The following is a 26,895-nucleotide window of genomic DNA, read 5'->3' as shown; positions in this document are numbered from 1 at the left end:
TTTGGGATGAGACCTCAATAATAATAACAAATTTTCAATTAAGATTTCAACTTAATTACCTACAAATTCCTTATTAAAAATTCTTAATAGATTATTCTATATTTAAAGCATATTTCTATTTTATTAAGCAAGTGAATAAACTTTACAACTTTTCTTAAAAATACAACCTTTTTGTTGTTGCCAAACAAAAATAATAAAAGGAAAAAGAATAGTCCTGCTGTTTAGCCAGAGTTTTCTCCTCTTATTTATCAAAAAAAGAGTTTTCTGCCCTTCTTTATTCATAAAACATGTTCATTCCAAAATTCAAATAACTAATTAAAGCAGATACTAGGCTTTTCCTTTTTTTTTTTTTTTTTTTTTTTTTGGTTGGAATAAACCAGGCTTTTGCAATTGGGTTTGATGTATCTAATGAATTCACTATATAAAGAAACTTCAGGCTAATTTGGAAGGTAATGAAATTAATGAAATAGAATTATTAGTACGTGTCTCTATTGACCAATTGTAGATCCCCAAAGATTTTGGGGTTTGCATATCTATTTATTTTATATTTTTGCAAACAACAAGTAAGAATGTGAACTTTATCTGGTCCCAAACGCCACTCTAACGCGCGTTGCATGACACACAACGATCCCACACAGAGAGTGCTTTACACGACAAGTGATCGGGAATATCAATTGCCTCCTCTAAGCAAAGCCCAAAGGCCTTAAAAGACGAGCCCAAAACTCCAAGCCCAGTACGACCTTCTAACCCAAATAAATTTTAACGGCTTTATCTGATCCATCGGCTAAGATTGCACAGGTCGCCAAGTGGACGATCAATTTTTAAACTATGTGTCGCAATGGCACGTGTGGCCCCTATACATTTGAATTCAAAAAAACCCTCCCTACGCCATAGTAACGTTACGGATCCGTTGGCTGAGGTTCGGTTCCGAACCTATCAAAAGCCCCATAGACCAAAAGCAAATTGAGAGAAGGTTATTTTCTATAGAGCAGTGCTTGGTTAGAGACAGTCTTCTCTCTAGTCTGATTGAAGAACCAGGTACGTGATTGAACCCTTTATTGCTTTGTCAGTTTACAATGAAATCGACAAACAAAAAATTGGAATTTTTTTTTTTTTTTTGGGGTATGTGATTGCTTTTTCTCAGGATGAATTATGAAATGAGGGAAAAAATTTCTTGGCTTTCTTGGGTATTTTTTTATCTTATTGTTTATTTTCTTGTAGGAAACAATTGAAAAAGATTGGGTTTTTGATATGGAGGATTCAATAAGGGGTGGGACACATGATTTTACAATGGCATCAAGGAAAGCTGAAGAAACAGGTTGGTTTTTGTTTTGGGGATATCTTTTCTTATGTCACGTTTCATCTGTTTGGGCTTAAAAAGTGAAAGAAAGGAAGAGAATGAGAATGAAAAATCCCTTACTGACTCGCTAATTTTTGCAGCCTGGAGGCGATTCCAAGCTATCCAGTGGCTGGAAAGTTTATTGGGTCCGCTCAGGATATCCAACCAGCCATCCGAGAGAGAGTTCATTTCTTTCCTTAGAAATGGTCTGGTTCTGTGCAATGCCATCAACAAGATTCATCCAGGAGCTGTGCCCAAGGTATTACAATTTAGAGAAAAAAAAAAAAAAAGAAGAAGCTTCTTTGCTTATCAATTTTATTTTTTAGTTATTGAAATCTTTCAAAGTTTCAACATTTTCATTACATTGATTGAAAATTATCTCAAGGTTGTGGAGAATCCATCACCTTTACAATCACTCACCTGGGAAAATCAACCCTTGCCTGCTTATCAATACTTCGAAAATGTCCGCAACTTTCTTGTTGCTGTAGAAGATTTGAAGATTCCTGCTTTTGAAGCTTCTGATCTGGAAAGGGTAAATTATCTAGGATCATTTATATGTAATATGTTCAAGTACTTGGTGATTCATACAAAGTATTTTCTAATAGTTTCTTACTCATTATCTCATCTCAGGATACATTAGAGGCAGGGTCAGGGGCAAAAGTTGTTGATTGCATTTTAGCTCTTAAATCTTATCACGAAGGGAAGCAGATAAGCAACGGGAATGGATTTTACAAATTTGCGAAGTCTCCTCTAGTTATGCATTCTGCCAATAGAATGCACTCGAGGCCCTCATCGGACTCCTGTAAGCGTTTGGATATGTCTGTTTCATGTGAGAGACAACCACCTTTAGAGGGTGAAAATCAGAAACTTGAAGGTTTTTTATTCTATCTTCCAATTGTTTTGTCTTTCTTTTAAGTTTTAGTAGTTCCTAGTGATCTTTACTTTCCTTGTTCCTTGTGGCAGAGCATTTTGTAGAATCCATGGTCAAGTTACTTGCTGAACGTATTGTTGACGCAAAGGAAAACATTAATGGAAACCTTCTTGCTTCCTTCCGTAATGGAGATCTGGTATTGATAAGTAGATGTTGCATTTATTTTCTTCCATTTCTGTAATCTTCAATGAACCTAAAAGTAATTTTTTCTTCTTGTCGACAAACAGCTTCAGTCAGTGTTAAAAGATTGTTTGAAAGGACGAAGTGTTGTTACTTCTCCTCAATCGACATTGGAGCCCCTAGAGGATTTATCTGCACTTCAAAACACCAAGGTTATATATTATTATCTTAATTCTGTGAATGCTTCTATATAACAAGAATTTTTTCTTATACAACTCTTCCATCTGTTAGGCTTTTACATTGCATACGGTTCTCTAATGTCTCTTCCATCTGTGTATTTTATGTGCATCTAACAGCGCTGCAAAGCTTGCTTGAGAAAGGGTAACTGTCAATGCCATCACAATGACCTATTTAAAACGCAAGAAAAAGAGCTTCTGGTGGGTATCTTTTAATCATAAGAAGAAATTTTTAGTTTTAATCTTATACAAATAAACAAAGTAGATATTTTAGCTAATAGATATTTAAATATGCAAGTTTTGTAAGAAAATTGTAATATAACTTACAATAAATCTTTCAGGATCTCAAGGTTTTGCTGATGGAAACCAAAAAGGAGTTTGAAGGCCTACAATCTCAGCTGCAGAGAGATCTGAAGGATCTGGGTATGTTATTGTTTTCAACATCATGGTTGTGAACAACTCTGTAACGTCTTGTCAAAATTTAATTTTCTGACAATATTTGGAGACTATGATGCGGATGGATGTCTTGAACTCGTACACAAGCTGGACAATTTTGTGGAAAATTAAGCTTGTTTGTCTTCTAAGAAATTCCCCTGAAAGCTAATTTTGTATTTTGCATCGGTTTCAGGAACTCAAGTACAAGAGCTGTCTACTGCTGCTCTTTCGTATCACAGGGTAGCTCAAGAGAATAGGAATTTGTACAACATGGTTCAGGATTTGAAAGGTTTTTAACTTTGAATAAGAAAAATTTAGCCATATCTAATTTTATTTTTAATTTGTCATCTTTTTAGGTTATATTGATTTTTATCTTAACTGAAACTTTATTCAGGTAATATTCGAGTTTACTGCAGAATTAGGCCCTCCTTTGTTGCTGAAGCCATAAACGTGATAGATTTTGTTGGAGAGGATGGTTCATTGGTGCTCCTAGACCCGTCGAAACCCCACAAGGATGGAAGGAAAGTTTTTAATTTTAACAGGGTTTTTGGACCTACTGCTACCCAAGGTAAAGAATATTACACCGCAACCATTATTATGGCTTTTCTACATTAATCTGATTGCTCCCTAAACATTACTTACACTTTCAGATGAGGTTTTCAAGGACACTCAACCATTGATTAGGTCTGTGATGGATGGTTACAATGTTTGCATATTTGCTTATGGTCAAACTGGGTCTGGAAAAACACATACCATGGTAGGATATTAGCCTCATTTAGATTAATCTCATTCAATTTTTCAGTCTACAGTATTGATTTGTTTTAGCAAATACTAGGAATTTTGCACAATTTAACCAGTGTTTTTCTTCTCATGTTTTCCTATGTTGACAGAGTGGTCCGTCATGTGGCACAACTAAGGACATGGGCATCAATTATCTAGCTCTCAATGATCTTTTCCAGATTTCTAACGGAAGAAAGGACATCATAACTTATGATATTCATGTTCAAATGGTTGAAATATATAATGAGCAAGTTCGAGATCTTCTGGCAGAAGATTCATCAATTGTCAAATTAGAGATCCGTAGCTGCACCAGTGACAGTGGCTTGAGTCTTCCAGATGCCACTATGCATTCTGTTAAGTCTACCACTGATGTTCTCAACATTATGAAGCTCGGTGAGGTGAATCGTGTTGTCAGTTCCACTGCAGTGAACAACCGTAGTAGCCGTTCCCATAGGTTAATTTTCAGGATTCAATTAGTAAAGCTCGTGCTTCTACAAAGATTAAACTAGTAGATTCAATTAGTTTGTATACAAAGATTTTGGATTTGTATATAAATATTAAACTAGTAGATTCATAAAGAAAGCTAAGAGTTGTTTGACGTGTTTGCAGTGTTCTAACAGTACATGTGCATGGCAAAGATGCATCTGGTGGCAAGCTCCGCAGTTGTCTTCATTTGGTCGATCTGGCTGGAAGTGAACGAGTGGACAAATCTGAAGTTACAGGAGAGCGGCTCAAGGAGGCACAGTATATAAATAAGTCTCTTTCTTGTCTGGGAGATGTAATCACAGCCTTGGCTCAGAAGAATTCTCACATTCCCTACAGAAATAGCAAATTAACTCTTCTCTTGCAAGACTCCTTAGGTTGGAATTTGATGTTTTTTCTTCTGCTCCATCGTTTCACATTTTCTTTTTATTGTTCCTATTACTGTTTTTTGTTTCTCCAATTTCAATCATGCCACATCATTTGGCTGGGGAATTCTTTACGTTTGACACAACCTTCTTTCTGTAAATTGTGACATAGGTGGACATGCTAAAACATTAATGTTTGCTCACGTGAGTCCAGAAGAAGACTCTTTTGGTGAAACTGTTAGCACTTTGAAATTTGCTCAGAGGGTTTCAACCGTTGAACTTGGTGCTTCTCATTCGAACAAGGAAAGCAGTGAGGTTATGCGACTGAAAGAACAGGTAAATATATACATTAAAATTGGCATTGCTTGCTGTGGGTATGATGTGACATTAAACCATTATGTAGAGATGAGTAAGCATTCTTATTGTTGACTTGTTTGCTGACTTGGAATTGCTTTGTAACCGGTTTGCATGTGTGAGCGTTTTATACATGTGGGACAGTTAAAATATCTTAGTGGTTAAGATATAAACCAGTTTTTACATGTAATGTGAACACCCATGTGTTTTGTGTGAAAAAGGGAGAGGGCTGCTGTCGGGTTGAGAAGAACAGAGAGTGTTCATTATGTGTGCTTTGTAATCCTCTTAAGTAAATCTGAACTTGTTGATATATGCTGGCTGGCTGTCTTATAATCTGACCATGCTCTCTTGTAATCTGATAATCTTGTTGATATATGCTTGCTGGTTTAGTTTGTCCATTGGCTGTAAACATTTGATCTTGGTGACATTTGATCAGCTAGTTGTATTAGCTGATCTGATATTCATCTTCTATAAAAATATTTGCTTGTGTTTTTGGCTCCTAGTATATGGCTGTTTTAGGTTGCTAAACTGGTGTTTTATCAATTAGCTATTATTAGATAGCTACTTGAAATCATAACACTTGGAGAAGAGGGTTGTTCTGATTTCAACGGTAGAATTTTCTTTCTTGTATGTGAAATGGAATTACCATATCTTAACTTTTTACAATCTATGGCAGATTGAGAGCCTTAAAAAGGCACTGGCAAATAAGGAAGCTCAGAGTGTACAGTTCAATAAAACATGTGAGAAACCAAGAGCACTAATTGAGAGAACTCCTCCACGTCCTAGAAGATTGAGCATCGAGAACTGTGGCACTACAAAGAATGTGAAGCCGATGAATCTTGAAGACAAGAAGGGATCAAAAACCCCTACCTTACCCAATCGTTCAAGAAGATTGAGCTTAGAAGGTCCAAGATCTGTGAAGAAGGATAATTCTCATCAGATAAATGTATCAGACGATGTGGCAAAGTCATTTGGAAACTTGGACAATGGAATTTACATGCTAGCCAAGGCTCCTCGAAGTCCTACTAGTGCTAGCTACCAGAGGAGAATTATAAAAACAGATGCAGAAGCTGTAATAAAGCCATTTGGAAACTTGGACAATGGAAGTTCCATGTTAGCCAAGGACCCTCGAAGTCCCACTAGCGCTACCTATCAGAAGAGAGTAACGAAAACAGAAAGTAGAACAAGAATACCTTCTCTTCAACTACCAAAAACACCTGAACCACAAATACGGGCGAAAAATGAGGTTCATATGCATAATGAGCTCACTCTCTCTATAGACAACCTCACACCATATGCTATTAACAGCACAAATGGAAAAGGATCTCATATAAGAAGATCCCTTCGCACCATTGGAAAACTGATCAATGGCTCTGAGAAGAGGTTGGTTTTACTTGAGATAATGAATATAATGATTATTTTTAATAGTATACTTCGGAAAAGGTAGAAGATTGTTTTTGTATTGATCTTTAGCTAAATTGCAGGAACCAACAGAGTTTGATGGATGCACAATCAAACATAAAAGGTGCAAGCAATGCCAATGATGTGAAATCTCCGGTTACAACGAGTGCGAGGTCACTAAGGAGGCAATCACTAACTGGCATTCAAACATCAGACAGGTCCAGGAGATCCTCTCTTGGAGGGAAGCCAGATGAGAATATTAGTAAGAAAACTTAACAAGCTTCAGTCCCAAACATTTCTAAATACAGTTGAGACTTTTAAACTCATTTGATTTGTCTCATTTTAGGTACTAAAGACACTAGAAATGCCACGACACCTCCTCCAATGCACACATCAACAAAGCTGACTAAGCGGTGGCTATAGAGCAATGTCACTAAGACAACCATAATTGTGCTTTGACTCGAAGCAAATTGACTTGCTCACTCCAATTGCACAAAGAAGACATTTCCTGACAACTCTTAACAATCTTAGAGCAATTATCTTTGTAATTACAATACCAAATTAGGGTCCATATTAATTTCTTTAGTTTAACTTTCTTTCTTTTTCTTTTTCCCCATTTTCTATTTTTTTTTAATTCTATAATTTTGGCTGAGATTTTTCATCTCTAATAATAAAAGTGTAAAACATAAAATGAACAAAATTTGAGAAACCTAACTATTTTGAATCCTTTAAAGCTTTAAATCATATCCTGATCTCAAATAAAATATTTATAAAGAAAAAATTAATGGAGAACGCTTTAAGAATAGTGCTACTGAACAAAGAGAAGGAAGGATGAGGGACGATGCAAACACTTCCACCATGCCTTGTGGTCCACTAGTATTTGGCTGTCCCCTTCGCACTGAATACGAAACCATTTTGTAGTTGCCACGTTTCTTTATTTTCTAAGATTACATGTGAAAATTAAAAATAAAAAATTTACTCAAACATTAATATATCATTTTTATTATAAATTGTCATGGATTCAATATTTTGAGCATTTGAGTGTGGTGCCAACCAATTTCAAACAACCCAAAAAAGAAAAAAAAAAAACTGTCCATCCACATCGTAAAATTTCCCAATTAAAAACCGTCAAGTTTCCATATTTTGTTCCAATTGAAATCCTCAGTTTTCAATATTTTTTCTTCAATATAGAAAATTGATTCTCCAATAATTTTGTAAGTTTTTAGTTTACAAAAAGAAAAGCTGAAATAGAATGTTCCAAAATTCAGTTTTTCCTAACACTTTCAAACCAAAACAAGAACGCTTGCAGTATACTATATGATAGAAAAGCATATGAACTGGAACTCAACGTACTTTGGTTTGGTAGACATTCACTGCACATATTGCAATTCATCCAAAGAAATTTAAAAAATAAAATAGAATAACATTGTTGACCTGTTTGATACAATTAATAATTTTAAGAGAAACACAGAAGCAGAAGCCATAAAAATAAATTCCCACCAGAAATGAAAGCTCAGTTTCTTTAAAAAAAATAAAAATATTATATACCAATAACAAGTTTATTCTCCAAGATGCTTAATGTACAGAGGCATATCAGCAAACATAAATTTCTACAAACTACTGACTAACAATCCTAGTTTTAATTTTGTGCCCACCAATCCATGTATCTCCCGAAATGATAAAAGAAATGGTAAAAAAATATGTTCAAACTCCACGAAAATTACAGATATCACTGTGATTGAAGGTGAGAGTGCCTCTTAATTCTAGAGACAGAATTGCGATAAGCATAATCTAAATGCTTTCTGAATCTTCCCAAGTCTAATCTCACATTTTGGTCATCAAGATATATACTCTTAGTGTATTGCCATCCCTTTTTGGTGAGACTTCTTGGATCCCTAAGAACAGGATCATTTTCATCATATTTATCAGATAAAGAGCTCTCTCTAGCCAGAATTTCATAGCCAATATACTTCAACCCTAGCTTTCTTGCAGGCTCACCATAATATGTCTCTGCTGCCCACACAGTTCCAAGAGGAATAACTTGGATAAACACAGAGCCAGGCTTCATAAACAGGAAATGAGTCATTGCAGCTCCATGAACCCCAACCATAACATCACTTGAATTAAGAGACCTATAAATCTTTGCCAATTCTGTTCTACGGTCAGGACTCAAAACTTCTACTCGGAAACCAATTTCCTCTGCCATTTTCACCATTAATTTCTCATTGGTTATTGATCTCGAGCCATTCCGGGATAAAATAACCAGCTTGGGTTTATCCATTTGATCCTCCTGCACTTTATCGTTTATCTTTAACAAGGCTTCAGATGATGATGGAGACACACTAAGATTGTCTCTTAGTTTATTCTCTGCTTCCCGTTCCTCATCGCGAATTAGACCTCCGATCCTAGGCCAATAAGCTTTGTCAAGAAGATTGCGGAAGTCTACAATGCTCTTATTTCCCACCACCAGTGAAGAATCAATACTGAGCTCGTCATGGATTTTGAGACCAACAATGGCTTCTGGGAAGCAATGGGTTTTCAAATCTCCAGTAAAATCTATAGGAGGATAATCAGATAGATGGGAAAGGATATCCCCATACTTGGTGACCCACCAATTATGGTATTCGAGAATGACAAAGATGACCTTTTTGTTAAAATGCTGGGAAGTAATGTACAATGGAATAAGCCCATCATTGAATTCGTGATAGACATTACCTGTATATCCACCGGTTGAGAAAAACACTGCCGGAACATCATGTTGGACATCACAGTGATGGTGTTTTTCTGGGTTGTCTTTCATTGCAATAAGGTCCAATTCCTCAACAGTTTCCATGACAGATTTTTCCCATTTTCTGGTATAAGGTTTGATCTTTTCGTGTTGAAGTTCCTTACTTTTTTCTACTTCCTCTTCCTCGACAATGGTGGAGACTAAATTAGTGAAACTGTTTTTGTCTTTGGAGTCGTATAGGAAAACTGAAGAAGAGGCAGAGTGCGTTCTCACATCCCCTTTCATAATACAAACATCCGAACGAATACTGCTTCTATCACAACATAAACTTTCTGCCATAGAAAAGAGGAAAAGAAAATTTCAATGAAAATAGGAAAATAATTGAACCCCTTTAAAGTTTTTTTCTATGATCCTATTATCCAGATAAAAAAGTAAAAGAAATATATATATATATATATATTTTTTTTTTATGGCTTGCCAGAAACTTAATCATCAATTTCAACCAAACCACTTTAAGTAAATTTGTAAATTCACCAACCCATTAAAATGTTTTAACACTGTTTGATAGAACTGCATAAGATAAAATAATTAAAAAAAATCGGAAGAGAGAAAAGAGAGAGGGATACAACTTACCAATAGAGTTTGGAAAACAAAGAGGAGAATTTAAACGGGTATCAGCAACAAGTCCTTCATCTTCTTCATGAGATGAATCTACAAAAACCAGTGAGAAAAAAGCACATAAATAAAACAGGGGATTCATATTAAAAAGTAAAATAAAACATATAAAAAAACACCAAAAAAAAAAAAAAAAAACTCATTAGAGTGGGGAGAGAAGTTTTTACATAAGAGAGAGAAAGTGGAGGACCAGCCAAAGATGTGAGGAGCCAATATAAAGCAGCAAGAAAGAAGAGAAAGGAGGAGGAGAGAAAGAAGCTTGGGCTTCGTTTTCTTGTAATAACCAGCAGAACTTGCACAATCCATCAAAAGAGTTTGAGACTCTTCATCGTCTTCAATATGTTCACCTTTTTTCCATAGCTGATATCTCTGATAGTGCACCATTTCTTATGCACAAAAAAAAAATAATAATAAAAAAACAAAAAAGAGCTTCAATTTTTATATATTAAATATCTAAGCAACCTGCTTTGTCTGCTCAGCTTTTAAAGAAAACCCCAGAAGATATAAAGAATAAAGCTGAGAGATACAGATAGAGAAGGCACATATACAAGTGGGTATATATATGAGGGAGAGTTTTTATGGGGTTGGTTTTGAATATGATTCTTTGATTGAAGGTGGCAAATGGCGTTTGGTTTGGGTTTCTTGAGAAGGTGCTCTGTTTCCTTCCTATTCACGAGAGAGAAAGTGGGAAACGAAAGGGAAAGCGTTAAGTGGCTGTCAAAGGAGGAGGACTAATTAAATTTTCAGCCTTTTGATGATTTTATTTTATTTTTTTGGTGGCCTTTTTAGAGTTTCAGAGTCTTGAGCTTTTGAATGTGCCTCTGCGTTTACAGTCAAATTGCGTGTAAAGAGAGACGCTTGTTTCTTGCTGTGGCTGGCTTTATTTTTACTTGTTTTTTGAATTCAGCGTGTTAGGAAACTGTTTAAGACTGCTTCATTGCCACACGCGCTTTTGGCTAAGCGTGTGCAAGTTTGTTTTTGGAATTGTAAGAAAGCGTGGTTAGCGGTCTATTTTTTATTTTGTGAATTCCCATTAAACTACAGCTCCTATATCACTGTCAATCAGCTGGAGAAAAAAAAAATTATATATATATATATATGAAAACTCGCTTTTTTAGACTTTATTTTTTATTCTCAGAATCTCTAACAAAGTACAAACCATAAAAGTGAAAGTTGAGTTTCTGGTGGATTTCATAATTTCTTTGTTTTTACATTTTTGTTTTTGCTCTAAACGTATATTTTACAAATTTTATCCACAAATATACATGTATTATTTATCCAAATAAAATACAAATATATATGTATTGTGCTGTTGTTTTCTCTGCTGAACTTAAATATGTTCCTTTGCAAAATAAATAAAAATTTTGTTTGTTTTCTTTCATTTATGATATTTGTTAATCAATTAATTAATAGTTGAAATGATGATTCATTTTATGTTTAGTGATTAGAATAGCCAATTATTAATGGTTAAATTAAGTCATAGATGAACTTGTTCGTAGTGACTGGATAGCTTGTAATGACATAATTACCTTTAATGAATATATGCTTGATCCCTGAGTAAAATTATGTCTTATTAATTACATAAAATGTTAAACATAAATTGGTTTTGAAAATAATTTTTTTTTAAAAACAGAAAGTAATAAATGGACCAAAAAAGTTCTCAAATAATTGTTAGTGTAACATCAAATTAAAACTAAATTATTATAGTCTGTCTTTCAAAAAAATGTTATAATATGTACTAATAATTGAAGTTAACCATCTTTATAAAATTCTTCCAAAAAATATATATTTATAAAAACAGCAATTTTTTTTTTTTTTTTCTGGTCAGCCAAAAACCAGCAACTCTGAGTAGTTAGGGACTAAACAAAAAACCGCATAATTTCTTATTAGCGAGTAGAACTCCAATATATATTAAAATTCATATATTTCCATATATTTTTTTAATGGGTAAGAATAATATGTTCATACTAAACGTTAATCTGGTAAAGCCTATTACTTCCCAACATTAGAAAAGTTGCCAGCTTTAGTGAAAGTTGCCAATTATTTGCAAAATTTTTGTGGCAGTGAATGAGATGTGTTAGTCAATGTAATGACCAGTCCATGCAAATTGCAATGTTAATCACTTAATCTGATATTTGTCGTTGTTATAACCATCTATGGAATTGCCACTTTATGACTAAACTCTACGACTATTATTACTTAATTGTACATCAGTTAAAAAAAAAAAGAAAAAAAAGAAATGTACATAGATTAGCAAAACGAAGGCTAATTAAATATCCCAAAAATAAGAGAATGTCAGGCCAAAATCATTTTGTCTTTGTGGCCTCTGCCCAAAAATAAAAACAGAAACAAAAATTATCCAGAAACAACTTCCAAGCTATTTACTGATCAAATAATAATTAAAAATATATGAGAAACTCCTACCAAATATTTCCTTCGATTATATAATTAATTATTAACTGCTCTAATCTTCTGTAATCAATATTGTTATCTTTAATCTTGAAGTAATGTTTCACCGCAAAACTCTTAATTATTTTTATAATCAAATATATTAAAATATTAAAAAATTAAAAAAAATCATAATTTATCTGTTTAGATTTTCTTTTTCTGTTTTTGGCTACAATTATCTGAATAGATTTTTAGAATAAAAGATTGGAATTCATAATCCATTTCGAAAGTGCAATATTTATCCAAAAAATCGGTGGGTTCACGTGAAAAAATAAAAGAATTTTTTTTTCTGAACTTGAAGCTAACGGGTGTGGATACGGGCTCTTTCTCGGGTTTGGTGCTGGTTTGACAATGTAAACCCACTCGACAAGCGCGTTTTACACACATTCCTAGATGATTGTGTCCGAGCCTTGAATTAGCCACACTTTAAACACCGAGGTGGCATTTTTAAGATTCGATTTTAATAAATATATTTTTATGAGTTTTATTCGTCCAAGACTTTGAGGCCCAATTGTTATCTCTAAAAATAATTTAAAACTATTAGATATTCTTTTATGTGGTTAAATATGTATATATATATAAATATGTATATATATATATATATATTTGGCTGTGAAAGGTGTAAAATATTAAGTATTTACCAAAAAAAGAAAAAGTTTTAAAATATTAAGTATGACATCATCCAGTAAAATCTAAATAAATAATAATTAAAAAATTTTTGGTAGTGGAGGGCAAAAAAGCAAAAGTACAACGTCCATGCGATTCATGAAATCAAAAGTACATCTTGATTTCTCAAGATTTTGTGAATGTAATAAATCAGGAGAGTGGCTCTGGTTCCATGCCCTGATTCATGAGTAGCATGCTTCTTTGATTGGTTTGTATGCTTGCTTTTTTGGTTAATATAACACCCTTTTGCAGAGGAAAGAAAAAAAAAAAAAAAAAAAGGGTACAACGCCCATGAAGTGGTTAAATTGAGCAAAAATGACCCATTGGATATTTGCTTTAAAGACTAGCGCCGCCGCATTAGACTACGAGTGATTTGTTGTCTGCCTGTTTAATAATTTTTGTAAATCTTTTAGCAAACTTTGATTAAATATAATTTTAATTTATTAAAAAAAACAAAATTAGAGTGTCCTTTTTTTTTTTTAATAAAAATAATTAGAATGCGTGTTATAATTTATATGAGAGAGGAGAGATTGTTGTGCTGGGAAGAGACGGAGCAGTATAAGGGATGATCGGAGACATGCGGATAAAAATCACTATTTTCTTTTTCTTTTTCTTTTTTATTAAAAAAAAATCACTATTTTCATTGGTCTTTTTCACAAACTTGGGACCCGAATCCGACCAAAAGATTCGCAAAGCAACCCAATTACGCGTTAATTAAGCCACATCGGCGCCGAATTTTTTGTACCCTGTATCCGGAATTCCGGATATTTGCATTGATGCCCTCAGGGTTTACAACTTTTATAAATTTATATATTTTCTTTTAACATGATGTAATCTCAGTCAAAAATAAATGATGTTTTGTTTTCCTTAAAATGTGGATAAATACTTATGATGATGTAGAAAATTTAGGATAATATTTAAGAGGTGAAACATCCAATTTATGACGCTGACATTGGGTTTATCTTGGTTTTAACAAAAGATAAAAATTAATAATATTTCCAACACACACACACACACACACACATATATATATATATATATACACAATAAGTCAACATATGTACTGTTAATTTAAAAATATTTATTAAAATAAATGTGTGTGCAATCAAAACACAATAAGTAAAAACGATAGCAAACCACCGAGTGTATAGCAAAAAAAAAAAAAAAAAAAAAAAAAAAACCTATGCACATGTCAACCACGTGTGTATTGTCAGAAAAGAGGACCCTTAAGAAGGTCGAAACTTTTCTCATCTCCAAATGCAGCAATAGAGACGCCGAAAAGTCACTTGGCAGATATACAAATTGATGATACACGTGATTTTTGGCAGAGATATGAGACATGGCTGGGCTTCCATTAAATTTGCTCTCAATTTTAAAACACCACCAATGCATAACTTCATGTTTGAAGGAAATTTCGTAAATTTTATTTTGTTATTGAAAAGGATTTTCACTTCACATGTCTGGGCAAGTTCAGAATGCTACAGACAAACTAGGTACCATCACCAACTGTAGTGGACCGTTAGGAAGGGTTAGAAAATGATACAACTATTTATCAAAAAAAATGATACAATTATTTTGTTTGAATGCTGAGAAAATTATAGCTAACTAGGTTCCCCAATAAAAAAATACTGAAAGTTATCCATTCAAAGAATCACAGTTCTGGAGATGGACCCCACCTAGGAACAGAGCCAAGTGATTGAAGTGCCTGCCTAATAAAACATGCAAGCCATTTAAGTCGGGGCAGCGAATCGGCAAGGTAAAGGGGCAAAAAAAAAAAAATAATAAAAAAAAAAAAAAAATGAAAAGAAGGTGGAACAAGAAGAAGGTCATGGCAACCACATTTGTATTGGACTTTTGTATTAGCTGTAAACTTTATTGTCCCTTCTAACTAAGCAGCCATGGAGGGTATACAGTTTAGATGTCTTAGTTGACGAATTTTATTCAATTTGAAACTTGGCTGCTTGCTTTGATCCTTACACCTATATATATATTTATATATTTATATATATGTATTAATTCAAAGCATACTTTTCATAATATCACATGTCTATTAAAAAATATAACTGGTTTGGTGGCAATAACTTGTTTATTTCAAAACTAAATATAGAAAGAAAGAAGAAGTTCGAAGACATTGACGCTTTAATTTCCTGCAATTATTTATGTTTTTATATTTCTCATTGGAGATATATATATATATATATATATATATATATATATATACATACATGTTATTCCAGGTAAGTATTCAACTTGTTATATTTCTATAAATTAAATTATGACCTTTTCTTCTTCTTCCCTTTTTTTTTTTTTTTTTTTCAAAGACACATATATACTAGTTTGTAAATTAGATACTAGAACATCTAAAAGCCACAGAGGACCCTCTTTTACACAAATAACCACATTTGAACATTTGGGAGAAAAATTTACCATTGTTTGGACAGACATATTTGTCTTTCTAGAAGAAAACCAGCATTCCACGGTAGATACCACACCAGGCATGGTTTTGATGTCTTCAACAGCACATCATTGAAAATGTAAAAATAGTCAATAACATGGATATTGCAATTTTACAATCGCTTAAAAGAATAAAATATTGAAACAAATCAAGGGTAAACTTATTCCCACAAGAAATAGCTGATAAGTCTACCATCAAAAGACACACGATAAATAATTAGGTTTGGATTAATTACATTTTAATATTTTTTATTTTTAAAATTTTACGATTTAAATTTAAATTTTTTAATTTAACAATTTAAAATTTTAATTTTTCAATTTGTTTTAGTTTGAACATTTTTTACTTGACTACGAATGATAAACCACAATATTTCAAATCTGTTGTATACCCTACGCTTCATACTGCGAGAAGGATGAAAATAATAAAAACTTATAGAAAATTAAAAAATTCTAAGGGAAAATTTACATAGTGAAGTCTTGATGTGCGAAGAGGTTTTCTCTTTCCTTCTTTCCCCTATTATAGTCTGAAATCTCCAAGTTTTGAAAGGAAAACTTCCATTGTATATCCTCCAATTTCCATGATAATAGAAATCTTCCAATTAAACATTTTTCCAGTATCAATTTGAATTTGATCCATTTATAATCACCATTCAATAGTAATTTTTTAATCAAATATTTTTACTTGAAAATTGAAGAAAAATCTGGTCTTATTTAGACCCTTAATCACTTCAAGAATAATAATATTTCCAAAATATATTATTGACCTCATTCAATCCTACAATTGCTTTCCCAGAATAAATAAAATTAGCCTTATGAAGGCTTTTTAATCACGCAATCTATCTTCATATCTATCATTATTATTTATAAAAATAATAATAATAAATATATATTAGGAAAATAGGTGACCAATCAAAATGATACCTAAGTATTGGTATAAATTAAGTAGTCATAACTATTTTTTTTTATAAATAAATTAGTCATCACTAATGATAAATTTTAAATTTAAGCTTCACTTTAATCTATATATATATATATATTTAAAAAAAATCTTCATTTTAGTATTTTTTTTTTAATCGAAAATAACTAGTCACTAAGAAGTGCAATCCAGGTCACAACAGGCTTTTGTCGCCAAGAAAGCGGGGACTAACGGGGGCAACAATTTAAAATGTATGAACTCTATACAAATTGGATTTGAAAATTATAAAGAATATGAATCTTTTTCCGGTGACACAAATTAAGTTACTTAGAAAGGAATAAATAAATTACACAGAAATTTTTTAGATTTATATGTACCAATTAATTCCATTAGAATGCAGAAAGATTCGTGGGATTATTATTATTATAGGTTTTTTTATCAGTATGAAGCACAAGATTGATGGTCCAATTGTGGTTGACTATCCTTATTTTTTTGATAATAGGGTTGACTAATCTTATATTAAGGTTAAAAAAAATTAAAATTTCATAAAAATCAAGGTGTAATTTTCTAAAATAGTTTGGAATAATCCAGGGGGTGTTACTATAATTTCATAAATTTAAAACAAAAAATTAATATCAGTCTCCTTCCTGAGTCCTTACTGAAACAAAACGTCCTCGACATGGAAAAGGCAATCATAAAATTTCTATCGCCCTAGTTGTATTGTATAAATACAATACTATGAACTATAAATCCCAATATTCCTTCCAATATTTTTTTAAGATTTTCTATTGCCTTATCTTTTTAAGATTTTTCCATTTATTATTTTTTATCTTTTATTCATTAAAAATAAAATAAAAACTAAAGCCATCGCCAAATGGAGACTAATGTCCCACACAAGGGGATGAGAACCAGGCCCACAAAGATTGAAGATTAGGTTAGGCCCATCAACTGAAGCCCATAAAACACCTGAAACGACCTTTAAAAAAAAAAAAAAAAAAAAAAAGGCATTCCCAGTTTTCATTCCCTCATATAAAATATCACATAATATATTTATATGTTGGAGCACAGTATTTGGTTGCTTGGGATGAAAATCCGAGAATGGACGGCGGAGACATGGTGGTGCAGAAGAAAACAGAGGTGGTGGATATGGACCACGGAGAGATGGTGGGGCAGAAGGAATTTAAGGTAACGTAGATGGATCCAGTACTTAGGATATTGTATTTTGGAGGCCAGTTTTTCAAGCGGGGCATATGGACCGTCGATGAGTATGTGAATGCTCCTGAATTTCATGGGGCGGTGAGGTTTCTCCCAAGTGGGAGATCGTTGATCATGGATTATTTGATGAGGAAAGTCAAGAATTAGCCTCAGCCCCTAATTCGAATCATGGAGAATCCTAATGCCTTCAACTATCATCCTCAGGATCTTTCAAGTTTGTTTTACTTGTCTCTTTCTGCTACGACTTTTCAAGTTTGTTTACTTGTCTCTTTCTGCTACAACTTTTTATTTTATATACTTCTGTTTTTGTTTATTTGTTTATAAGGATTGTATATATATATATATATTTTTTTTTTGTTGGCTGAATATAAGGTTTCTATATATTATTCTACGACAAATGTTGCAATATAATTTAAAATTTTAGTTCACTAGTCATTGGCAACCTCATTTGCCTATCTCTGCAACATAATGCCTATTTCGCCTTTTACGATTTATCCACAATGGCTAAAGGAATATCAGATAATTATTTGGAGAAAGCACGTGCTCTGGCAAAGCCTCCAACGTCAGGCGAGACCACGACCAAATCATCAGAACACGTAGTCTTGCTGGCCCGGTAATGGAGTACCAGGCTGGTAGCATCCATTAGAGAAATGTCATCAATATCAAACTCTTCTTGTATCCAAAATTCAGACATGAGAAACTCTATAAGATAGAATGATTTGGGAAAATTAAATTCCAATTGCTGTTAGAACAGTTTTGCAAAATAAAAACCCAACGGCCCCAAAATTTTCCACATTGCTATTTCTCTCAAATGTGGGTTCTGGTTGGTTCTTCTTCCGTCATTTTTATGGATCGATATAATTCTGTCTTTTGGCTTAGGTTTTCGTTAGGCGTGCGGTATGGTTCGGGGTTTGGTATGTTCAGTGAAAAAAATATGGATGTCGATGAAAATATAGAAAGTATGAATTTACATAAATATCGATGGAAATATCGATAAGGTTACGGAAACTATAAATTTTTAATTTAAAATATAAAATTTGAGATATAAAATAATTAATATAATAAAATAATATAAAAATTCAATAATTAAAGAACAATAATATTAAAATATAATAAAATACTCATCCAATTAGACATATATACTAAAATCTTATATATTATATAACAACAAAACTAACAATGTTATTTATTTATTTTTAAATAGATAGAATCAAATTTATTAAAAAAAATAAATAAAATTAAATTAAACACTAAAATAAAAAAATAAAAAAAATAAAAAAATATGTATTAAAATACTACATATAAAAAAATAATGTATTATCTTTTATATAATATAATATTATCATATTATTATTTTATTATAAAATATTATCATATTTTATTTATTTTTTTCTTTTTTTCTTTCTCTTTCCTTCCCCCACGTGGAAGAAAGATTTCTTTCTTATCCTTTCTTCTTCTTCCTCTCTTCCCTTCGTTTTCTTCCTCCCTCTCTTCTCTGCCAGATCAGTTAACAACCAAAAAAAAAAAAAAAAAACAAAATTTTCAATTTCGGCCCTCTTTCTTCTCTTCTCTTCTCTTCTCTCTGTGTATCCCCCATCTCTTCCCCTTTAGTTCTTCTCCGGCCGATTACCACAAACCAAACACACACACAAATCAACACAAACACACCCAATCAGTTCGGCCGACATATCCCAGAAATTTTCACCTCCTCCCGTCGATAACTGGTCGATCTTTCCACCTTATCCACCCAAAACCCGAAATCTTCACCGACAATGAACGATTCCGTCGACTTCCATCGATTCAGGCTACAAGTCGACGACATACGTGCAAGAAACTTCTTCCCCCCCCCCCCCCCAAGTCGGTGTCGGACGAGGTCAACAATGGAAATTGTCGCCAATATTTCCACTGTCTCGACGATTTTTGCTTCCCTGGGTATGGTATAATGTTCTAAAAGGCGAAAGGCTTCAAGCTTAGACATGCCTAGGTCACCTAGGTGTGAAAATACATTTAACAATTATATTATTATTTTAATTATTATAAGGCTATTAAATAAAATAATAATTTATATTTTAAATATCAAAAAATATATAAGTTTATATTATTTTTGTATGTACAATAAACATGAATTAGCATGTAATTGATCATAATAGATTTATGAAAATTCATATTTTTCAAGTTTCCAACAGATTAGTTTCAAAACAAACATATTACAAACCTACAAGTACCTAATAATTCCTAAATTAATATATACTTTATCTATTACCATAATCTAACTCTTGTCTAATTTTTATTGGACTTCAATTCAATATCTACATATTTAATCAATTTATCTTCCATGCCATCCATTATAAAATCATTTTCCTCAGCTTTTTAATTTTAACTTGAGTATTTCTAAATTTTTTTTTAGATGGTAATATATCATTCTCCATTTCAGCATCATTTTCATCATCATCACATATGCATTACTAGTATCATTTGCTATTGGAATCTCTAATTTATTATTCTTATTTTTTTATTTATTATTTTTAATTTTTTTGTTTAAGAAAAAAAATTTAATCTTAAAAAAGTTTTTATTTTTTAATAATATTTTTAATTTTTTAATTTTTTATGAATTATTTTTCAATATTTTTTAAAAAATAATCTTAGAAAAAAAAATTTTAAACAAAAAAGTTCGAGCCTTTTAGCACCTAAGCGCACATTAAATGGTCAACATAGCATTAATTGTAGGGATGGGCACGGATTGGGTTGGTTCGGTTTTGGATCAAAATACAATCCAATCCATACATATTGGTTTTTCTAATTTACAATCCAAACCAAACCAGTAAAATATTAAATCCAAACCAAACCAAACCATTTATGATCGGTTTGGTTTGGATTGGTTGATCGGTTTGAAACTTACTAATTTATAAATATATAATACAAATAAAAAATTTTCCAAATATAAAATATAAATAATAAATTATAATTATCCAAACATAAAATACAATTAGAATAATACAACATAGTCTACAATAGAAAATAAAGAAGAAAATGTAGCAAATGATACACATCATGCACTTATTAAATAGCAAACATTAATGTCATCATCTCACTCCTATAAAATCAAATTAAAATTGTTAGAACAAATAATGTAAAATAATACATTCGTCAAAATTCATTCACTCAAAAATCAATGCATAATTTTTTTTTTTAAACTTTAAAACTTTGGTAAATCATAAGTCAATCAACGTTGACAGGTTCACTAATTTTAGTTGATTCTGTAAGCTCTACAAAGATCAAAAAAATAAAATTAGCAATAAATTATATTTAAACATTTATATATATATATATATATATATATATATATAAGTAACAATTGGATACAATATATGTAGATATATATATGATGGGGATGTAAAAAAAAAAAAAATATATATATATATATATATATTAAAAATCAATATATAAAAATGGAAAAAAAATTTAAAAACTAATATATAAAAATGAAAAAAATATTCTAAAATTAATATATAAAAATGAAAAAAATAAAAAATATATAATTTTTTAGTTATATAATATATTATTTGGATTGGATTGGATTGGATTGGATTTATATTTACAATCCATAACCAATCCAATCCATATAATTTATAACATTTTGAATCCAATCCAATCCAATTAATGTAAAAATTCAATCCAAACCGTTAAAAATGGATTGGATTTGGCGAATTGAATAGGTTGGATTGGATTTTGTCCACCCCTAATTAATTGTATTTTTCTAAACTTTGTTATTACGTGAGATGTTATCTAAAAGTATCATACACTAAGACAGTATGTTTTTCCATCTTTTAGAACACTGGTATGGAATGCGGAGAGAGAGTCCGTCCTGAGAGACATTGGCGCGAACTTACGTGCGAGAGATGTGGACCGTTAATAATAATAAAGAGAAAAAAACTTGTACATATTTCTACATGAGTCCACAGGAATATCAAAGTAGCCCATTGACCGCCCAGAATGAAGATAGCAAGCAAGAACACGATTTACGTCAGCTTCTCTGTAATCAAATTAATTAGCAATTAAGTTTGGTTGATTCATACCCTTGGGTCTGAAAAATTGGAAATCGACCGGATTGAGAAGATATTTTATGAGGAGAAGGAAAAAAAAAATAATAATAATAAAAAAATAATAAAAAAAACCTGAAATTAATAACAGGCCTTCCTCAGCGCGCCTGCATGATATAAACACCTTTTATCTGTCACCTTCTCCATCTTCTCTCCATTTCTCGTTTGAATTTCGTCTTCCTTCCTCCCTGTTTCTAAAGGTTAACATTGATTTGAATAGCTCGCTATGTGCCATTTTTTATGTTATTTTTATTATTGTATTCTTTCTGTGTTTTCAGATCAGCTGGTACTGGCTTCCAAGCCTTTGGATATGGGGAACTGGGTTGAATTTATATAACAACAAGCTTTCGCGGGTAGTCGGACGAACCACGCGATATGTTTACCAAATCATACAGCAACGCACCAAGTACAAGGTGACATAGATGATGACCGATGACAGAGAGACAAGAATTCACAATTCATTGCCAAAATACCCAAAAAAAAAAAAAAAATAGTAATAATAGTAATTAATAAATAAATGAAATGATCAAGAATGAAAAACTCAGGGGAAAGTCTATGAAATTGACATATAAATATTGAAAATCAGGGCAAATATTGTCAATTGATTTATATGTGGTCAGTGGTCTCAAGGACTTGTTTTCCTGATGAATTAGCAGTAATGAGTAATGGGTGCAATTAATGTAATGTATAACTTTTACTTAGACATGGAAAGAAAAAAAAAAATGGTGCTTCTTTGTAACTATATTTTCAACTTATCATAATAAGAAAATATAAAAGAAAATATTCCATATGAATTAGAAAAAAAAAAAATTGATTTTTAAAAGTATAAATTTTTATAATTATTTCATATTTGAAATGTAAGATATTTATAAGCGATTTTTTTATTATATATTAAAGTCTTTTTTACTTATTGAAGATATATTTCTATAGAATAATTTTTTCATATGAAGTACACAGTTTAGAGTACACCTGTTGGCCTTATGACCTTCTGGTTTCCTTTAGTGTTTTGCTTTTTCAATTTAATATTGGGCCTTTAATCGTCTATTATCCATGTGTTTGCCCTTAGGCTGCCCATTTTATAATATTTTGCACAATCAAAGACTCCTCCTTCAATCTAAGATTCAAAGACTCCTCCTTTTTACAGAGCTTTTTTACATGCTTGTCCAATTTAATTTAGAAATCTTTTAACATAAAAATTTGTTATATTTAAAGCTTTAGACTACCGGAAGCATTTAGACACAAGGCAGTAAACCTCTGAGCGGACAGGGATTTAGAAGTTCTTTTTATATGGAAAGCTGATAATATTTTACAGTTGTGTCTGTAATTCACAGTAATAGTGCTAGAGAACAAACTTGGGACTAAAATTTCTTCGATGGCCATGTGGGTGAATATATTTTGAGTCATCTACCTTTCTGGATGAACAAATTTGCTTCTATATTCGTATTGCTTTCTAACTTAATTGTCAATTTCATAGATGATCATTGCACGCATATTTTTACTTATTGTCTTATAGAACGACGGAATTGTTATGCAAGTCAGTGTTCTTATTCATTCATATGTTCTTATACTTATGAGTATTTGTTTAACAATTGTAGGAGAATGTTAGGCTGCCTGTACATTGTCTACTGCAACAAAGATGGCGTCAAGCAATAGCAAAATTAGAAGGCGTTGAATTCATTATAGTTTTAGAATGTTTGTTGGTATCACTATGTTTTTGGATCTTTCTATTTCATTTGTCATGCTTATTTTGATCACTGGATTGATAGATTTTAGTTTCTAGTTCTATTTTCATATCTATTGTTCTATTTTCATCCCTATTTTGATCACTGGATTGATAGATTTTAGTTTCTAGTTCTATTTCCATGCCTATTTTGATCACTGGATTGATGGAATCCATAAGAGGCACAAGAGGAGGATCTTCCATTTTATTTTTTTGTTGTAGAAACTTATTTCTTTTAATAGAAATCCAAGGATAATTCTTTTTTCAATGTTTTTTCTTCCATATAGATATTCCAATTTCAAATATCTTTATAAATTTTTACTATAATAATAAAAAAATAAAAAAAATGAAATGTTCCAAATTTCAGTTTTTTCTCTTGAAATTTCAAATCAAATATCTACTCCTATAGTGTACGATTGAGAAGCCTATAATTTAGTTTTAGATACTCACTGAATGACGTGCAAAAAAAAGGCCATCCATTTGCCAACCTGTTTACTGTTTAACATAATTTATTATTGTTGAATGGTGAGAAAAATAGAAGCATGTTTGGCTATTTTCTATTTTTAGTTTTCAAAATATTATTTTAAAAAAATTATTTTTATCTGTTTTTCGGAAACAAGAGTATTTAGATATTAATGTTTGAAAATAATTTTCAAAACTAAAAAACAGAAAATTCTTTTTGAAAACAGATTTTTATTTTATAAAACAAAAAACTGTTTTAAAATCTAACAGGTCAGAAATTTCTACTAGAGATGAAAGTTGCTAGGTCTCTTTAGAAGATCTAGCCATTTATCAAAAACAACTTTATTCCTTAAATGCTAAATGTTTACAGGGGATATATGCTGACCAAGAATTTCTACAATTCACAAACTTAGCTTCTACCTTCCCAGTTTGTCCTCACCAACCAATCTATTTCTTTAGATAAGATTCAGGGATTGGTCAAGAATTTGTTGAAAACCACAAATCACTGTGATTGGAGATAAAGTTTACGCTTAATTCTAGACACAGAGTAATGATAAACATGATCCAAATGCTTTTGGAATCTTCTGAGATCTAATCTCACATTTTGGCCATCAAGGTAGATACTCTTTGTGTATTCCCATCCCTTTTTGTTGACACTTGTTGGATCTCTAAGAATTGGATCATTTTCATCATATTTATCATATAAAGAGCTTTCTCTAGCAAGAATTCGGTACCCAATATAATTTAAGCCTAGTTTTCTTGCTGGCTCACCAAAATATGTCTCTGCTGCCCACTCTGATCCAAGGGGAATAACTTGGATAAACACACAGCCAGGCTTCATAAACAGGAAGTGAGTCAAGGCAGCTCCATGAACGCCAACTAGAACATCACTTGAATTGAGAGCTCTATAAATTTTTGCCAATTCTGATCTTGGGTTCGGACTCAAAACCTCAACTTGGAATCCAATTTCCTCTGCCATCTGTACCAGTAAGTTCTCGTTGGTTATTTCTCTAGATCCATTTCGAGATAATATAGCCAGTTTGGGTTTGTCCATTTGATCCTCCACCATTTTCTCCCTAAGATTTAACAAGGTTTCTGATTCTAGAGGCACAAAATGATTTTCCTTCTGCATATTCTGTGCTTCCCGTTCCTCGTCTTGAATTAGACCTCTGATCCTAGGCCAATAAGCTCTGTCAAGAAGATTGCGGAAGTCAATAATGCTCTTGTTTCCCTCCATCAATGAAGAATCTACACTGAGGTCGCCATGGATTCTGAGACCAACAATGGCTTCTGGGAAGCAATGAGTTTTCACATCTCCATAGAAATCTATAGGTGGGTAATAAGAGAGCTGAGAAAGGACATCGCCATACTTCATGGTCCACCAATTATGGTATTCAAGAATGACAAACACGACCTTCTTGTTGAAATGCTGGGAAGTAATGTACAATGGAACAAGCCCATCATTGAATTCATGAAAAAGATTACCAGTATATCCCCCGGTTGAGAAAAACACTGCTGGAACATCATGCTGCACATCACAGTGATGGTGGTTTAGTTCTGGGTTGCCTTCCTTTGCAATAAGGTTTAATTCATTAATGTTGTTCATGGTAGATGTTTCCCATTTTCGGGTATAGGGTCTGATCTTTTCGTGGTTGAGTACCTGCTCATGATCTTCTTGTTCATCTTCCTCGGCAATGTTGGGAATGAAATTATTGGTGAAGTTATTTTTGTCCGAGGAGCCATAGAGGAAAATGGAAGAGCATGTAGACTGCATTCTTACGTCCCCTTTCATCATACAAACATCAGATCGATTACTGCTTCTATCACAACATATAGTTCCTTCCATTAAAGGGGAAACAAATTAGCAAACAGAATTTTAAATAAATGTCTTATGAAATTAAGAAATTTATAACCGACAAGTGGGTCTTGTAGCATAAAGTTTATCCCTATTCACAATAGTGTATAAATACGCATTGATCATAGAACTTGAAAATTTTATGACACAAATAAATGACCAACACACACAGAGATGGAGAGAGAGAGAAAGAGGGAGGTTAAGTAGTAGATACCAGTGGAGATTGTAGTACACAAGGGAGCCTCTAATCCATAATTTCCTTCTTGAAATGAATCTACAAAAGTATAAAGACACATCAAATGACAAATCAAAAAATAAATAAAGGGGAAATTTAAAAGAAAGCCATGAGAGATAAGGGAAAGAAGGTTTTACATAAGAGAGAGAGGTGAGAAGAGGAGCTAAATAGCTGAGTGGCCAAGACAAAGGTGCAAGAAAGAATAGCAAGGAAGAAAGAGAGAAGCTTGAGCCTTGTAATTTTCTTGTAAAAGCTAGAGCTTGCACTCTCTATCAAAAAAGCTTGCAGGGGTAGTTCACTCTTTTTCCAGTGATATTTAGAACAGCGCTGATAATGCCCCATGTTTTGTGCAAAGCAATAACCTACTTTGTTTCAGTACTGGGTCAGCTTTTGAACAAGGATGGGATGGGAATGGTTTAGAAGAGATCCCAAGAGAGTGACTGAGTGAGAGACAGAACTTTTCTCCGTCATTGAGAACAGAATCTCAGACCATGAAAGCAAGAGATATATACAAATGGACAAGTGGGTTATGTGGTAAACTATTTATTAATTTATTCAAAGCACTTTTGATTCTTGGTTAGATCAGTTGGCAAACAGCGTTGGTCTGGTTGGGTTTTCTTGAGAAAGTGAAATGGAGAGCAGCTCAAAGCTGCCAAAGTGGGATATTTCAGCCTTCGAGGGCTTATGTCCAATTCATAGTTTTCCCACATTTTCTCAAATTTAAACGTCTTATATCTCACCATATTTCATTGATGCAATGGAAATGTTTAATTGACAATTAAAATATAATTCCTTTGCAAATTAAATATTAAAATGATTTTTGTGACTTTCATCCAGCTAGTTATAATGTTTCTTTTTCTTTTTAATTTTTAATTTTTTTTAATTTTTTCATGTTGCACAGTATTTTTCAAATATAGGAATGTTCCATGCTTGCACCCCATCAAAAAATAGAATTTTTACTGATAATAGTCTGATCT

The 26,895-nt window shown here is 32.2% G+C and overlaps 3 protein-coding genes across 3 annotated transcripts; 1 reads left to right on the top strand and 2 right to left on the bottom strand.

Annotated features, from left to right (window-relative positions):
* The first annotated feature begins 885 nt into the window (after positions 1-885).
* On the top strand, positions 886-7,035 carry LOC107431608 (kinesin-like protein KIN-14L). The gene is made up of 18 exons (XM_016042576.4): positions 886-1,038; positions 1,222-1,318; positions 1,441-1,598; positions 1,725-1,871; positions 1,970-2,213; positions 2,303-2,406; positions 2,498-2,602; positions 2,747-2,827; positions 2,968-3,049; positions 3,255-3,350; positions 3,456-3,629; positions 3,712-3,818; positions 3,952-4,295; positions 4,451-4,701; positions 4,862-5,025; positions 5,720-6,426; positions 6,528-6,706; positions 6,791-7,035. Exons 2-18 carry the CDS (start codon positions 1,252-1,254, stop codon positions 6,865-6,867), a joined length of 3,087 nt encoding a protein of 1,028 aa, XP_015898062.3. The 5' UTR covers positions 886-1,038; positions 1,222-1,251; the 3' UTR covers positions 6,868-7,035.
* Positions 7,036-7,961: 926 nt separating this feature from the next.
* On the bottom strand, positions 7,962-10,702 carry LOC107431589 (xylan glycosyltransferase MUCI21). The gene is made up of 3 exons (XM_016042548.4): positions 10,015-10,702; positions 9,806-9,883; positions 7,962-9,504 (listed from the first exon to the last, which is right to left on the bottom strand). The coding sequence occupies exons 1-3, from the start codon at positions 10,229-10,231 to the stop codon at positions 8,174-8,176; spliced, it is 1,626 nt and encodes a 541-aa protein (XP_015898034.2). The 5' UTR covers positions 10,232-10,702; the 3' UTR covers positions 7,962-8,173.
* A 13,511-nt stretch (positions 10,703-24,213) lies between these two features.
* On the bottom strand, positions 24,214-26,535 carry LOC107431582 (xylan glycosyltransferase MUCI21). Its single transcript, XM_048465635.2, has one exon. The coding sequence runs from the start codon at positions 25,672-25,674 to the stop codon at positions 24,331-24,333; it is 1,344 nt and encodes a 447-aa protein (XP_048321592.2). The 5' UTR covers positions 25,675-26,535; the 3' UTR covers positions 24,214-24,330.
* Between the last annotated feature and the right edge of the window lie 360 nt (positions 26,536-26,895).

This window comes from Ziziphus jujuba, chromosome 11 (assembly GCF_031755915.1).
Source record: "Ziziphus jujuba cultivar Dongzao chromosome 11, ASM3175591v1".
Lineage (NCBI taxonomy): Eukaryota > Viridiplantae > Streptophyta > Magnoliopsida > Rosales > Rhamnaceae > Ziziphus > Ziziphus jujuba.
Note: the sequence above shows the minus strand (reverse complement) of the source record. Positions and strands in the feature narration are given on the sequence as shown.

Coding starts and splice junctions, on each gene's coding strand:
- LOC107431608 (XM_016042576.4), top strand. CDS start 1,252: ATGGAGGATTCAATAAGGGGTGGGACACATGATTTTACAATGGCATCA. Junction 1,319..1,440: donor AAGGAAAGCTGAAGAAACAG/GTTGGTTTTTGT, acceptor TAATTTTTGCAG/CCTGGAGGCGATTCCAAGCT. Junction 3,351..3,455: donor CATGGTTCAGGATTTGAAAG/GTTTTTAACTTT, acceptor AACTTTATTCAG/GTAATATTCGAGTTTACTGC.
- LOC107431589 (XM_016042548.4), bottom strand. CDS start 10,231: ATGGTGCACTATCAGAGATATCAGCTATGGAAAAAAGGTGAACATATT. Junction 9,884..10,014: donor CTCCACTTTCTCTCTCTTAT/GTAAAAACTTCT, acceptor TGGTTTTTGTAG/ATTCATCTCATGAAGAAGAT. Junction 9,505..9,805: donor TTGTTTTCCAAACTCTATTG/GTAAGTTGTATC, acceptor TTTCTATGGCAG/AAAGTTTATGTTGTGATAGA.
- LOC107431582 (XM_048465635.2), bottom strand. CDS start 25,674: ATGGAAGGAACTATATGTTGTGATAGAAGCAGTAATCGATCTGATGTT.